Raw genomic sequence first — 13,274 nt, forward strand, 5'->3', positions numbered from 1 at the left:
ATGAACCACCTGATTTATTGCTTAAAAGGTCTCAAATTGCCACCATTGATCCACAATTAAATTAGAAGAGAGCAGCGACTTTGACGCGGTTCTTCTGTTTATTCGTTTGTGTGTACAGTATGTCTTGAGTTGGATGTTGCTAAGAATGGGTTTAAAAACAACAGTCCCAGGGCCTTTGTCCATGTGGCGTTTTATTTTTGAGCGCCCGCCCGCTTCTTTTCTTCAATTGTTCCCAATCAGGAGGCAACATTTACAGCAGCAGGCCGAGAAAAGTTGCAGCTTCCAGCGTCCTTTTTTTTTTGTCTTGAAATCGGTCTACCTTCAAATTCTTTGAACTTTCTAGAAGGGCGCTGTTGACGTCACCTGCGGTCTTTACAATCAGCCAATCATGTAGTGGATCGCCGATGACATTCCCACGGCTGTATCAATCAAGGATAGCAGGACCAGTTGTGATTTATGTCTCCTAGGATCTCTGCTCCAAGAACAGGACCAGCTGTTCCAGTGACACGGCCAGAGGAGAGATGAGTAATGTAATTAGCGGATGAATGAAAGGTGGAGGATAGATTGGGGGTACGGTTCCCACTGATGTTCCCATATGACAGACTCATATCTCAGCAAGAACAAAAGCCCTGCTGTGATGTCGTGCTCTCGTTGTAATTAAATGAGATAAAAGTCACAGTGGAGGAGTGAATATGCCTGATAACTGTTGTGATGCTGTGTGACATCAGTTCAGTGTTCTGTGATACAAACATGATGAATTATATCTCTTCTGGGAGGGCCCAACACCCGCACACATTCGTCAGACAGATGGGGCTATGAAGTAGAAAATGTGCATAGTTACAGGCTATTACTATAACCAAGTTTGAAGAAACCTAAAATGCTGGTGTTTTAAATTAAATTTAGCACACCAGGAAAGGTTTTAAATCATAGCCAAATAACTGGAAGAAAAATTACAGTTTAAAATCTGGTCTAAAGACACATTACAACCTGAAGGTTTCAATATGTGGATCCTTGACTTTGAGATTGTGTAACAGAAAAGCTCACAAAGCGTCTTTATTCCTCTTTGAAAAGTTTAGTCTATTTTGGGTTGCTATCAGAAAATACAGTCCGCCCACCGTTTCAAAGCGATGTGAAGGTGAAGAAGTGTTTCAGCAGAAAAAAAAACCTTTGCAGCAAATCTCACAGTGCAATCACATTTGAACAGAAAGAAGTAGTAAATATCCCAAGTGTTCACCCATGCAGCTCACCTCAGAAAAAAATATCTATACTCCAGTTTTTTTTCCCTTTTTATCCAAGATTGTGTTTTATTCATAATTTGCTGATTAGAAAAGTCATCCATGTCCAGATTAGTTGGCTTTCTAGCTTAGCTCGTTTATTAATCGACCAGATAATGACTCAGCCTTAGCGTACCAGCATACTTTTAAAGGTTTTTTGTATTTGACATGCTTGTCTCCAGCTCCAACCTTACCGCTCAGCAGGTCACTTCTGGCTCAAATACAACAAAATGCCAAACTAAAGGCTTCAAAATAGCAGACCATGAACTTATTGGTTATGTCATAGTTGCCCATGTCTTTTTTTCCCTACTGTCTAAATAAGGAATGCAAACTTTAAAATCATAATTGATTTAAAGCTCAGAGGAGTTGCCTCCTTAAAATGAATTTAGCTGGAAACACAGTTGATGAGCAAACTTCAATTTGTTTCAGGTAGGCAGGTAGGTAGGTAGGCAGGTAGGTAGGTAGGTAGGCAGGCAGTCAGGTAGGTAGGTAGGCAGGCAGTCAGGTAGGTAGGTAGGCAGGCAGTCAGGTAGGTAGGTAGGTAGGTAGGCAGGTAGGTAGGCAGGTAGGTAGGTAGGTAGGCAGGCAGTCAAGTAGGTAGGTAGGTAGGTAGGTAGGTAGGTAGGTAGGTAGGTAGGTAGGTAGGTAGGTAGGTAGGTTAGATATGTACAAAATCTAAAAAAAATAATAATATACACCAGGATTTCCCTTAAACATTTCAACTTGGCAAAAATGTGATAAATAATGGTGACATTTGTAAGTCATGTTTAACTGAATGTAAACATACGTTGCTGGAGTAGAGGAAACATGTGAAGTGTCTTTCTCATGCACCATGTCTCCTTTCCTCCTCTTAATGCCTCTGTTACTACCGCTAAAGACCGGTCAGAGGGGGATCAGTCTGACCCCATTAAGCCTCCTCAACATTCAGAATGAAGGTGAACCATCTCAGTAACGTACATTGTGCGGCTTGAAACAGTAGAATGAATGGGCTTTTGAACGCATTATGTTGCAGTGCAACGTCGTTTATAGGAACTTTAAAATGCTGGGGGTTTTGTTAAGCCAAAATTATTTACTCTTTCTTGGTTTTGCTGCGTCTTGAGAAGCCTCCCCACACAAGGCTCATCTGATGTGACAATGGAGACGCAAGTGTTTTATCATTATCAAATCCTTAACCTTTAGAAAGTATTTTTTTTAATGAATTTTTTTGATGTATCACAACTTAAAGGGTATTCTTTATCCTTTGTTGATGAATCAAGCCTTTGACTTCTGAATGCACAAAATGTGTACCCTTTTATGTAAACAGTGTACAGCTTGCTGTTGTAAGTGTAAAACCTTTCATTTCAGCCGCTGCACCTGATTGATAGTAACTGCATATTACCTTTACACGCCGGCTGTATGTTTAGCTTTAAATGGAGGAAGGCTGAGAGGAGGAAAGGAGACAGTGTGCATGAGAGAGACACTTCATCACTGTGGTGTGAGACAGCTTCTGCCCATCCCCCCTCACAGCCCCACTCAGCTCACGCTCTCATGTAAAGGCAGCCCTCAGAGCTAAACGGCTTCAGCGTGCTTTTTAACCCCCACATCTTCCTAAACCTTTAATGACACCCGTCTACATTTTTAGAGGACGAGTGGGATAAGGCTTTAGCCAAGCGTGAAAAAAATGAGCTTGTCATAGTTTTATTAAACATATGTCACAGAACATGTCGTGTTCAAGTTTCTTTTCCTTTCACTTGCCTGGAGCACGACCACAGATGGTTACTTTTATTATAACATAAATACTAATTTGCAGTACTTTTGTGTCGGATTAAAGAGTCATATCTTTGCAGTTAGTGTCAAGCCTTCATGTAGCATAGTTTAGCATGAGACTAGAAGAAGGGGAAAAGGCGAAGCTGTCTCTGTAATAGGTAAGAACATTTGACAACCCTCAACTCTCATTTCTAGAAACACCAAACCATCAACAATAATTAATGCTACAAGGAGCTATTGCATCAACCGATGTTGCATGTGTTGGAAAAAAGATCCATCCAACATAAAAACGAGCACACAAGGTCTAACGTAAGAGGTAGTAACCCTCCCTCCCAGCAGGAGGCAGTGGTATTTATTTGTCAGGGCTGTCAGCTATTTCATTGCAATTAATCATGGTCCTTTATTTGTGATTGTTCTCATGCTATTTTGTCCCTTTTAGTGCGTCGATAAGCCTCCTCATCGTCTCTCTGTAGGCACAGAGATGAAAACAAACAACACTGCTGCATCTTTGGATGTCTCATTTCACTTTAAAAAAAAACTCTATGACAGCTCAGCTGACGAGTCCAAAGTCATGTCCACCTTATCAAACCTAAAACAAATTTGTCTGACGCTATGACGAAAGTATTTATATACAAGAGCATCAATGCTACGAGTTGTTTGACATTTTCATGGTATCAACATACTGAGGAACAGAATGTAATGATGCTGTTTTTAACCTGTGCACAGATCACGATGGAGCTGTGCTTTCAGTCTATGGCCATGCCCGGGTTGCAGGATATAAATTGAATCATCCTCTCTTCTGCTTGCTTGCAGTTAATTTTCCGGAATATTTCCTGCTGCGTTCAAATTTCAGCTCACACTGACTTTACATGGACAGTTTACTATGAGGCTGGCTTGAAATATTCCACATAAAGTTGCAGTGAATTATTTTGAGGAGAAACTGTGAGAGCACCATTATCGACTGATTAGATCATGAAACTCTCCTTCTCTGACACAACAACAGTCCCTCAGATGGCTGATTTTACAGTTTTGCATGAGGTGCTCCGTTTACGGGTCCTTCAAAGGAGACTTGATAATATCAGAGACTCTTTGGTGTTCTTTTCACCCTGCGTGCAGCCATGCTCGATAACACACAGACTCTGAGTGTATGTTCTTTCATAAAATGAAGGACGAGCGGTCAATTTCATCTCAGACTGACCTGCCTCACGTCCTGCTGCTTGTGTTACATCTTTAATAGGAGGAAATGGCTTGTGGCGAGGAGAGGATCCAGCCCTTCTGTGGGAGTTTAATTCAATCCCAGCTCCGGTCAAAAATGAATTAAAACTCTCATTAAGCCCCCTCCTGTGTTCCAGAGACTAAGCTGGCTGCTTGAGCTCACAAGTACAGATTTGGGTGTTACATAGGAGCATCAGTCAGCTCTGCGGCTATCTGCCTGTGTGAGTCAGCCATCAGTCACTAACTCCATCATTTTGTTATTTTAATTTGCAGCGCTTGTACTCACCCACACACATGGTGAGCAAAACCAGGACAGTGAGATTTGTGTTGCTCAATCAGAAGCTGTCACAATTTGACAAAACTGAGAGCCCAGTGCTCCCTGCCTGGACCTTATATCACACAGAGCACAATGAGGATGATACACAGCAATCTCAATCACAAGACCATTGACCTTTCCTCAGACTACTGTATCTAACCACTTTGGACCGTGGCCATATATTATTGGGAGCAGAAAGTGTTGATTTGCGTCAGAGACAGAAAGAGGAACCAGTGTGTTGTAACCCCGCAGGAAAACATCTCTGCGCCTCCAACCATGACAGAGTTTCTGCTGCAGGATCAATTCAGCCTCGCTTTGTCGCTTCTGAGCTGCAGCTTACATTATCGCTGGAGTCACGTTGATTCATTGTTGCATCTTTTGTTTGGATGACAAAACTGCTCCTACAGCTGCAGTTTCACTTATTCTATTCCTGGAGTAATTTAAATGTTTTTTTAAGTGGATTCAAAAAGCAAAATATGTAATTCTTTTCTTCTTTCTCAAGAAAATAAGATATTCAGATACAAGGAGTTCTAAGACAAATAACTCTAAAGCAGATAAATATCAGGGACAATTGTCGAACAGCACAGGTGTAGTTACCTTTCTCACAGTGTTAAAAAAAAGCAACTTCTTTTCTTGTCTTGGCCACAATGAGCATCAAATGTAAAACGTGAGCTCCCCCTGCTGGTATCAACATGGAGTAAGCGTTGCCTTCAAGTGCTGATTAAATAAAAGGGAAAAGGTACATGAGGGGGATTTGTTATGTAAGTTAAAACGAACTGGATAGTTTGACGGTGTTGAACTTAAAGGGACACTTCACCCATTTGCATGAAGCATGTGATGCAATATGACGCTTTTTGCATCACATGAAGAAAACTTCCAGACAAAGAAAAACACATTTTTCTCGTCTCAGGGCAAAATGAGGGCTGGACTCACGACCATTCAACACTACAACCATGTTTCTAATGATACACAGCTTCATGTAAATGGATGAAGTATCCCTCTAATTCAAGAATCTTGATTTAAAATAACGTTTTACATTTCCATTCTACATTTTAGAAACAATCACTGACATTTTACATCTCAGTTCATATTTTTTCTATTTGAAACATTGTGCAAATTTTACTTTTATGCATTTTTTCAAACTAGTGATTTTCAAACATTTTACATTAACAATGAGAACTCAGTACCCTTATGATTTTATGCTTTTGTGTATTCAACAACAGCAGTGAAATATTCGATCCTGCATGTTACTTGATAAATAGTTTCAAATTTCCTTGAACTTCGCTCAATGACTTGGATACAAACCGTGTTACAGTAACAAAGCAGCAATAACATCAGAAATTTAACTTCAGTAGACTGTGCTCTATCTGTACAATGTAAACATGAAATAATAACAATTAGCTAAAAACATAAACCAGTAATTAAAGACTATATGTAAAAGAATAATAAGATAATAGTGCCGTGGAGAGCATTGCATAAGGATGATGAAGTAAACATCAGGTAGTTATCTTGTAAATATATTTACATTATGCATAGACAATCATTTAATTTAAATAATATGTACATTCACAGTAGTTTAGTTGCAGGGTTATTTCACAGCAACAGGTCTGGCATGTGTGTGACATCTACATGTGTTTATAATGTTACAAAGATGTTTTCATGTGAGCAGAATCTATTGCATGGGCTGCCTTGTATCATAGCCCCCCTTAAATTCTCAAAAGAAAAAGAAAGCAGGGTGTATTTTAAAGACCCAAATGTTGATTTATTTATTACTTTTTTTGCCTGAATTGTTATTGGCTACATTGTGGCTGTAGTCTTAGTCACAGTCGCTCTGGGTTCAAATCCATCCTCTGTTTCCCAACTCTTTCCTTACACCCCCTTCTGTTTCTCTTCATCCAATGAAAGCACAAAGGACCCAAAAATAAGTTTAATCATTACTCCAGCTAGACGAGTACCAATGTGTAGAATAAGACAGACAGACAGACAGACAGACAGACAGACAGACTGACTGACTGACTGACTGACTGACTGACTGACTGACTGACTGACTGACTGACTGACTGACAGATAGATAGATAGATAGACAGACAGATGGGTGTTATTTTTTAATTTATGTGCGTTTCATGCAACGTAAACATTGCTAAAGAGATGCAAACATGTAATTGTTGATTGCTACATTTCGAAGTGGGACAAAACATGAGTTTCCGAGGCGTACGTAAAGGCACCATATGTTGTAAGCGCGAGATAGAATGAATGATGTGCTGCAGCCCTAACGTGGTCCATGCACGTGTGGAGTCAATCAGAAGAGAGCTGGATGGGTTTGTAGTTTAACAACAGCACACACACACACACGCGCGCGCGCACTGGTTCTGGGTCCAAACTCCGTCATTGGTTCGAGGTCTGAACGCCTTATTTAGAAGCACAGCTCCGGTTGAAGAATATTTTGGTGAGTTGAAATGTGATGCTTATAACAGGAAGATGTTGGCTAGCTAGCAAACCCAGCTAAGTTACAGGCTGAACACGTTACATTAGTGTGATTTCCGGTTTAAACAGTCAAAATAAGATCATGCATGTTAAGTCATGCATTTCAATAAGACAGGATAATTCATTTTAATTCAGTGATAATCTCGTAAACAACGATGGAATGTCTAATATTGAGTTAGATGGCAGGATTAACTTGTTCTGCAGTTTTTGGTTGCAAGTTTGTCACACGCCTTCGCTTTTATTTTGAATAAAAGGCATGTAGCCGCATGCTCAAAAGTTGAATTTACGTCCTCTTTGTTATCAAGGACAGTTTCTTCAAACCCACAGTCTTTCTTATAACGTGGGTTGAACCTCTTTTGAACTGCTGACACGACCCTGTGTCTTTGTCTGATGTGTCTGGAGCTAGTTTTAGATCATTAAAGACAAATTCACGAGTGTTAGCCTTAAAGCTAATGTGCTGGCGCTTTTACCCATACTTTTTTAAAATAGTGTTGGTTAACTACACCAGCGTATCCGATATGGGCGGGTACATTCAGTTCTACTGTGTCCCACCCGCACGGTTCACTAAACGTTTATAAACGAGCGCACCCAATGTGCCATGCTGGGTATGATGGTGGAACTGTTGTGGTTTGGAATTTTTATATATATATATTTCTTGATTTTGGTGTTGTTTGGTTTTTATTCTTCTTGAAAAAAAACAACAGATGACAAAGAATTTACTCCAAACAAGTTTTGCGTTTTATTTACTGAAAAAAAGAAAAAAAAATGTGTGGAATAATTTAGGCAGCAGAATTTCTCCAGTCCATGTTAAAGTGCCAGCTGTGAACTTACATTGTAGTTTCAGGGTATAGAAAAAGTAGAGATGAGGTGGCTCATCACCAGCTATATTCTTGTGCACACATATGGACGCACATGCCTGGGTTTTAGGAATGTCGATAAACTCACTGTTTGCACATCTACCATGTATTTAGCGATATGCAGCGAGAGTGCATCCGTTCTACCTTTAAACTGTGTCCTGTCTTGTCATAAGTGTTGACATGGGAATTAGCTTTTTTTTTTTTTAACCTGTCATTCTTCATCAGAGACCAGAGCATAATGATGAAGTACATCCTGGTAACCGGAGGAGTCATCTCAGGAATTGGCAAAGGGATCATTGCGAGCAGCGTGGGCACGATTCTGAAATCCTGTGGCCTGCACGTAACCGCCATCAAGATCGACCCATACATCAACATAGACGCAGGCACATTTTCACCCTATGAACACGGTAGGTTAAAAGAAAGTGTTTTTCCTCTCAATCTTATACACATTCATGACTTACTAAAATAGCTGTGTGTTACATGTGTGTTTACAATAACGTCTTTCTACTCTGTGCAGGGGAAGTCTTTGTGCTGGACGATGGAGGGGAAGTGGATTTGGATCTGGGGAACTATGAACGCTTCCTGGACATCCGGTTGACCAGAGACAACAACCTGACCACGGGAAAGATTTACCAATCAGTCATAAACAAAGAGAGGAGAGGAGACTACCTGGGAAAGACCGTGCAAGGTAAACGACGGCTGTCAAAGATCAGTAAAGGGATCCGCGATGAGGAGAAACAGCTGCTGTCATTTTGGGTTTTTCTTTCTGTTTCCAGTGGTGCCGCACATCACCGACGCCATTCAGGAGTGGGTCATGAAACAGGCTAAAGTACCCGTTGATGACGACGATGTTGAACCTCAAGTTTGTGTCATAGAGGTAAGCCGAGTTTGTTATTATTTAACCCCCGAACGGCCCTGCTGAGACAGAAGGCTTCCCACTGATCGTGTTTGTGTTTGCAGTTAGGAGGCACCGTGGGAGACATCGAGAGTATGCCCTTCATCGAGGCCTTCAGGCAGTTCCAGTTTAAAGTGAAGAGAGAGAACTTCTGTAACATTCACGTCAGCTTAATACCACAGGTAAGAGAGCAACGCCACGTGTCCCCCCCACCCACTGACTATCTGTAACGTTTTACAATTAGGGTTAAAAAGTAGATCCTGACGGCTCAATTAATTGATAAGTGGGAGCACATTGAACTTAGTGTATATGGAAGACATTGATTCAACCCCACTAAGGATGTAAAGATTACCGTAAATTCCGTACTATTGAGCGCACCTGGATATAAGCCGCACCGGCTAAAAATAAGTAAATAAATGTATTTATACATATATAAGCCGCACTTGATTATAAGCCGCAGGTGTCCACGCTATAACAAGAGCTATTTACACAGACGTAGGCTACCGGTAACATCCGCAAATACTGTAGCGTCCGTACGGACGTTAAAGGACGACGAGAGCGTTCAAATAATAACTTTTAATAACCCGATCACTGTCGGCCGTGACCACGCCGTTTACAGCAGAGAGCAACACATAACTTGCCGTAACAATCCAACTCTCTCCCCCAGCGTTCTCTCATACAGCCACTCAACACGTTCTCGCTGGTGCATTCACTGACTCTCCACATAATCGGAATTATGAACACATTATCAACTACTGACTTTACAACATGAACCGTTACAATACGAAGCCTAGCCGACGGTGTCTGTAACACGGCTGATGAAAAAGATGACCGTAATATATTTCACAAGAAAAAGTCCATCCATTCACTGCCTCAGAATGACTTCATTACTCACTTCCTCAGTCTCTGTTGTCGCTGTCAGTGTCATCTTAACGTGCAGCAGCTCTGTTAGCTTCTTTGACAGCCAGGTCGATCGCCTTTAACTTGAAAGCTGCATCATATGTATTTCTCCGTGTGTTTTCCATGATGAGGGTGCGTGCATGAAGCGCAAAATGACTGATATTAAGATCCGACGTGACGAAGTCAAATGTTTTTGCGGCAGAAGCTCATTGTCCCCCATAAAAAATCCATGCATTAGCCGCACCGGAGTAGAAGCCGCAGTGCTCGAAGTGTGAGAAAAAAGTAGCGGCTTATAGTCCGGAATTTACGGTAGTCATGAGGGAGTAAAACATCGATTCACAGGTGTCAAGGTCAGAAAATAAAAGAGCTGAGAAGATAGAAGACGAGACAGAAATTGTGTGAAAATATGACGAGACAGATCTTCACAAACAGCACAACCAACATGATGTAGCGTTTAAGCGACACCACAGAGAGAAGCTCCAATCACCTCTAGATTCTCTCAAAATATATCGTATATTGTTGGGTTAATCACCTTTTTATGTGTCTTCATTGTTCTGAGCAGCCCAGTGCAACAGGAGAGCAGAAGACCAAACCAACCCAGAACAGCGTCAGAGAGCTGAGAGGACTGGGTCTGTCCCCGGATCTGGTGAGTCACCTGCCGTCCTCACTCCTCCTTCCTTCCTTCTTTTTTCAAATGCTCCCTTTCTGTGTGTGACTTTTCTATGTAATAAGTTTGAGTTGTAAACTACAGTAGTCAGGAGGTTAACTTTGTCCGGTTCTCTCTGCCGTCAGATCATGTGCCGCTGCTCCGCGGCTCTGGAGAACTCGGTGAAAGAAAAGATCTCCATGTTCTGCCATGTCGAACCCGAACAGGTAACATCAACGATTCCCTCTCTTTTCCTCTTTGACTGAGCTGAGCACAAAAAACAACAACCTCAAAACGACTGCAAACTCACTGACGTGTCTCGGCACAGGTCATCTGTGTGCACGACGTCTCCTCCATCTACAGAGTACCTCTACTGCTGGAGAATCAGGGTGTGGTGGGCTACTTCAGCCGGAGACTCAACATGCCCATCGAGACCCGGCCCAGGAGACTGCTGACCAAGTGGAAGGAGATGTCTGACCGGTGAGAACAAAGAACACGGCACGGTGGCGTTCTCTGCTGCCCACGGTTTTCCACACTGACAGACGTTGTGTCCTGGCAGGTCGGACAGGCTGCTGGAGCACTGCTCCATCGCTCTGGTGGGGAAGTACACAAAGTTTTCAGACTCCTACGCTTCAGTCATCAAAGCTCTGGAGCACTCGGCCCTCGCCATCAGCCATAAATTAGAGGTCAAGGTATGAACACAGCGAGCAATGATGAAGCCTCACCGCTTAACATCCTGTTCTAACAATGTCTTCAAACGTTAAAGTGCAAAACAATACAAGCTTAAAGAGTAGAAGAATTCCTGATTTCGCACATTATCTGATGAGACACAACACCCGGACATAGAAACAGATGGAATAGATAGGAACAATAGCCAGGGACAATCAGCATTGAAATCCGATCGCCTCGCAGATGACATGCACCACTTGAGCTCGTGTTGGTAATAGTTTCTGGATCTGATCAGAGAGAGAGAGACAGGTCATATCTGTTGCTCATCACAAACTGTCCATGTTTGTAAATCTTCATGTTAGTTTTCAGGTTGCAGAACAGAAATTAGGATCTTTTTTTTGTGTTTGGAGAAAATCAGGAGGACGACGCGTTGTGACTCCAGCAGAGATCACATTGTTTTGTAAGTGAATATTTTCACAAACAAGCCAAGCGGGAAAAAAGCCATTGAGTCGGACTCTTTGTTTTAGTTTTCCCACATCGTCTTCATGATCTGCCGCCCCCTGATTTGAAAAGACATGTTTGTGAAGGAAAGGGCTTAGCTGCTGCTCAACATATAAGTAAGGCTAGGTTACAGGAACAACACCCCCACTCATGGTCACATCCACCTGTCATCATGACTCTGGTACTCTGAGAAGTCGGTGCAGGAGAGATTTTATTGTTCTGTTTTGAAAGATATATTTTTGAGCTTTAAATGTCTTTTATTGTGGGAAGTCAGAGAAAGAGCGAGCAGGGAATGACATGAGAAAAGAGCCACAAGCCAGTTTGTGTGTAGTGCAGACTAACCCGGTTTGGATTTATCAACAGTCTCAACCAGTGCTGGGAAATAAAATTCATTTTCCCTGTCCGCTCTGAAACCTGCCGTGTTCAAACAACTCTCACACAGTGGATAAAACTTCGTCCAACTAAAGATAGATAGGTAGATAGATACTTTATTAATCTCAAGCTGGGAAGTTCAGTTCAATTCAAAAAACTTTATTCGTCCCCGGGGGACAATTCAAGGGGACACAGAGCAGCAAAGAATAAAGTGTCAAGAGTGTTAGCACAGTTAGATATAAGGAAGAGCAGAGAGTAAAGTGTTTAGATGTTAGTACAAGTTAAAAAACACAAGTCACAGTTTGATTCAAATTGTGGTAAAGAGATTTGTGCATGTATGAAAACAACTTTATGACGTCACAGGATGTTAGAGGGTCAGAATGTCTTCCATCCACTACAGTCCTTCAGCGTGCAGGATCTGGAGTCATATAAATGTATCACGTTGACTAACTTGAACTCTGTAGACCTCTCCTCTGAAGTCTTTGTGTCTCTCCTCCTCAGTATATAGACTCGGCACATTTGGAGCCGAGCACTCTGCAGGAGGAACCAGTGAAATACCACGAAGCGTGGCAGAAGCTCTGCAGTGCCGAGTGAGTGCTGAGGAACTTTACTCTTTTTTTTTTTTTTGAAGGTAAAACATGTTGATGAGATTGTCTAAGTGGTTTCCCCTCCTCTGTCCACAGTGGCATCCTGGTCCCTGGAGGTTTTGGTGTCAGAGGAACTGAAGGAAAGATTCATGCTATTAACTGGGCCAGAAAGCAGAAGAAGCCTTTTCTAGGTAGACAAGCTTACTTTGTGCTGAATGCTGTGATCTCCTGCTCTGATTTGTCACGTTGAAATGAACGACAGTGTCAGTGAACGCACCACTCTTCTGCTGTCCGTCTCTGCAGGTGTGTGTCTGGGCATGCAGCTGGCTGTGTGTGAATTTGCCAGGAACGTGCTCGGCTGGGAAGGTAGGAACTCTCCTCCAACGAAATCAATCAAAGAGAGTCATCTACTGTTTCTAGTTAAAGTGAAAAACTAAATAACAGTCGGACTGTGTCGAAGGTGGAGCTGAACAGAGCTTCACTTGGCTTTAGCAGTTCATTACATGTGCACTCCTGAAAGATACTCCGATGAGATTCTGATTGGAGCTGTTAGTGGGGCCTCGATCACGAGTAAGCTGATCATCCAGACAAAGTTAGAGAGAGGGCAAACATGCTGCATATAGTGGGAGAATCAAATCGATCATGTATATGAAACGTAAAAAAAACAACGGAGCAGTGTCCGATCACACAGCAGCTAATGTCAGGAGACAGTTGTCATGGAGACTTGATGCATGTGTGGCGCTGTTATTGTTCATGCAAAAGCTCCCTACAACAGCCAGCTTTTGTTTTATTTTAGAAACATTTTTATCATG

At 42.0% G+C, this 13,274-nt stretch overlaps 1 protein-coding gene across 1 annotated transcript in view; it reads left to right on the forward strand.

Moving 5' to 3' along the window:
• ctps1a (CTP synthase 1a) overlaps positions 1-13,274 on the forward strand; it is a 219,296-nt gene that overhangs the window by 204,227 nt on the left and 1,795 nt on the right. The window contains exons 2-13 of the mRNA XM_079368525.1: positions 6,937-6,997; positions 8,118-8,299; positions 8,410-8,580; positions 8,669-8,769; positions 8,853-8,969; positions 10,250-10,333; positions 10,480-10,560; positions 10,662-10,813; positions 10,893-11,025; positions 12,377-12,465; positions 12,559-12,653; positions 12,766-12,828. Of these exons, the coding sequence (XP_079224651.1) occupies positions 8,131-8,299; positions 8,410-8,580; positions 8,669-8,769; positions 8,853-8,969; positions 10,250-10,333; positions 10,480-10,560; positions 10,662-10,813; positions 10,893-11,025; positions 12,377-12,465; positions 12,559-12,653; positions 12,766-12,828 (1,255 nt within the window). The 5' untranslated portion in view covers positions 6,937-6,997; positions 8,118-8,130. The remainder of the gene's footprint in view (positions 1-6,936; positions 6,998-8,117; positions 8,300-8,409; positions 8,581-8,668; positions 8,770-8,852; positions 8,970-10,249; positions 10,334-10,479; positions 10,561-10,661; positions 10,814-10,892; positions 11,026-12,376; positions 12,466-12,558; positions 12,654-12,765; positions 12,829-13,274) is intronic.

This window comes from Symphodus melops (assembly GCF_947650265.1).
Source record: "Symphodus melops genome assembly, chromosome: 18".
NCBI lineage: Eukaryota > Metazoa > Chordata > Actinopteri > Labriformes > Labridae > Symphodus > Symphodus melops.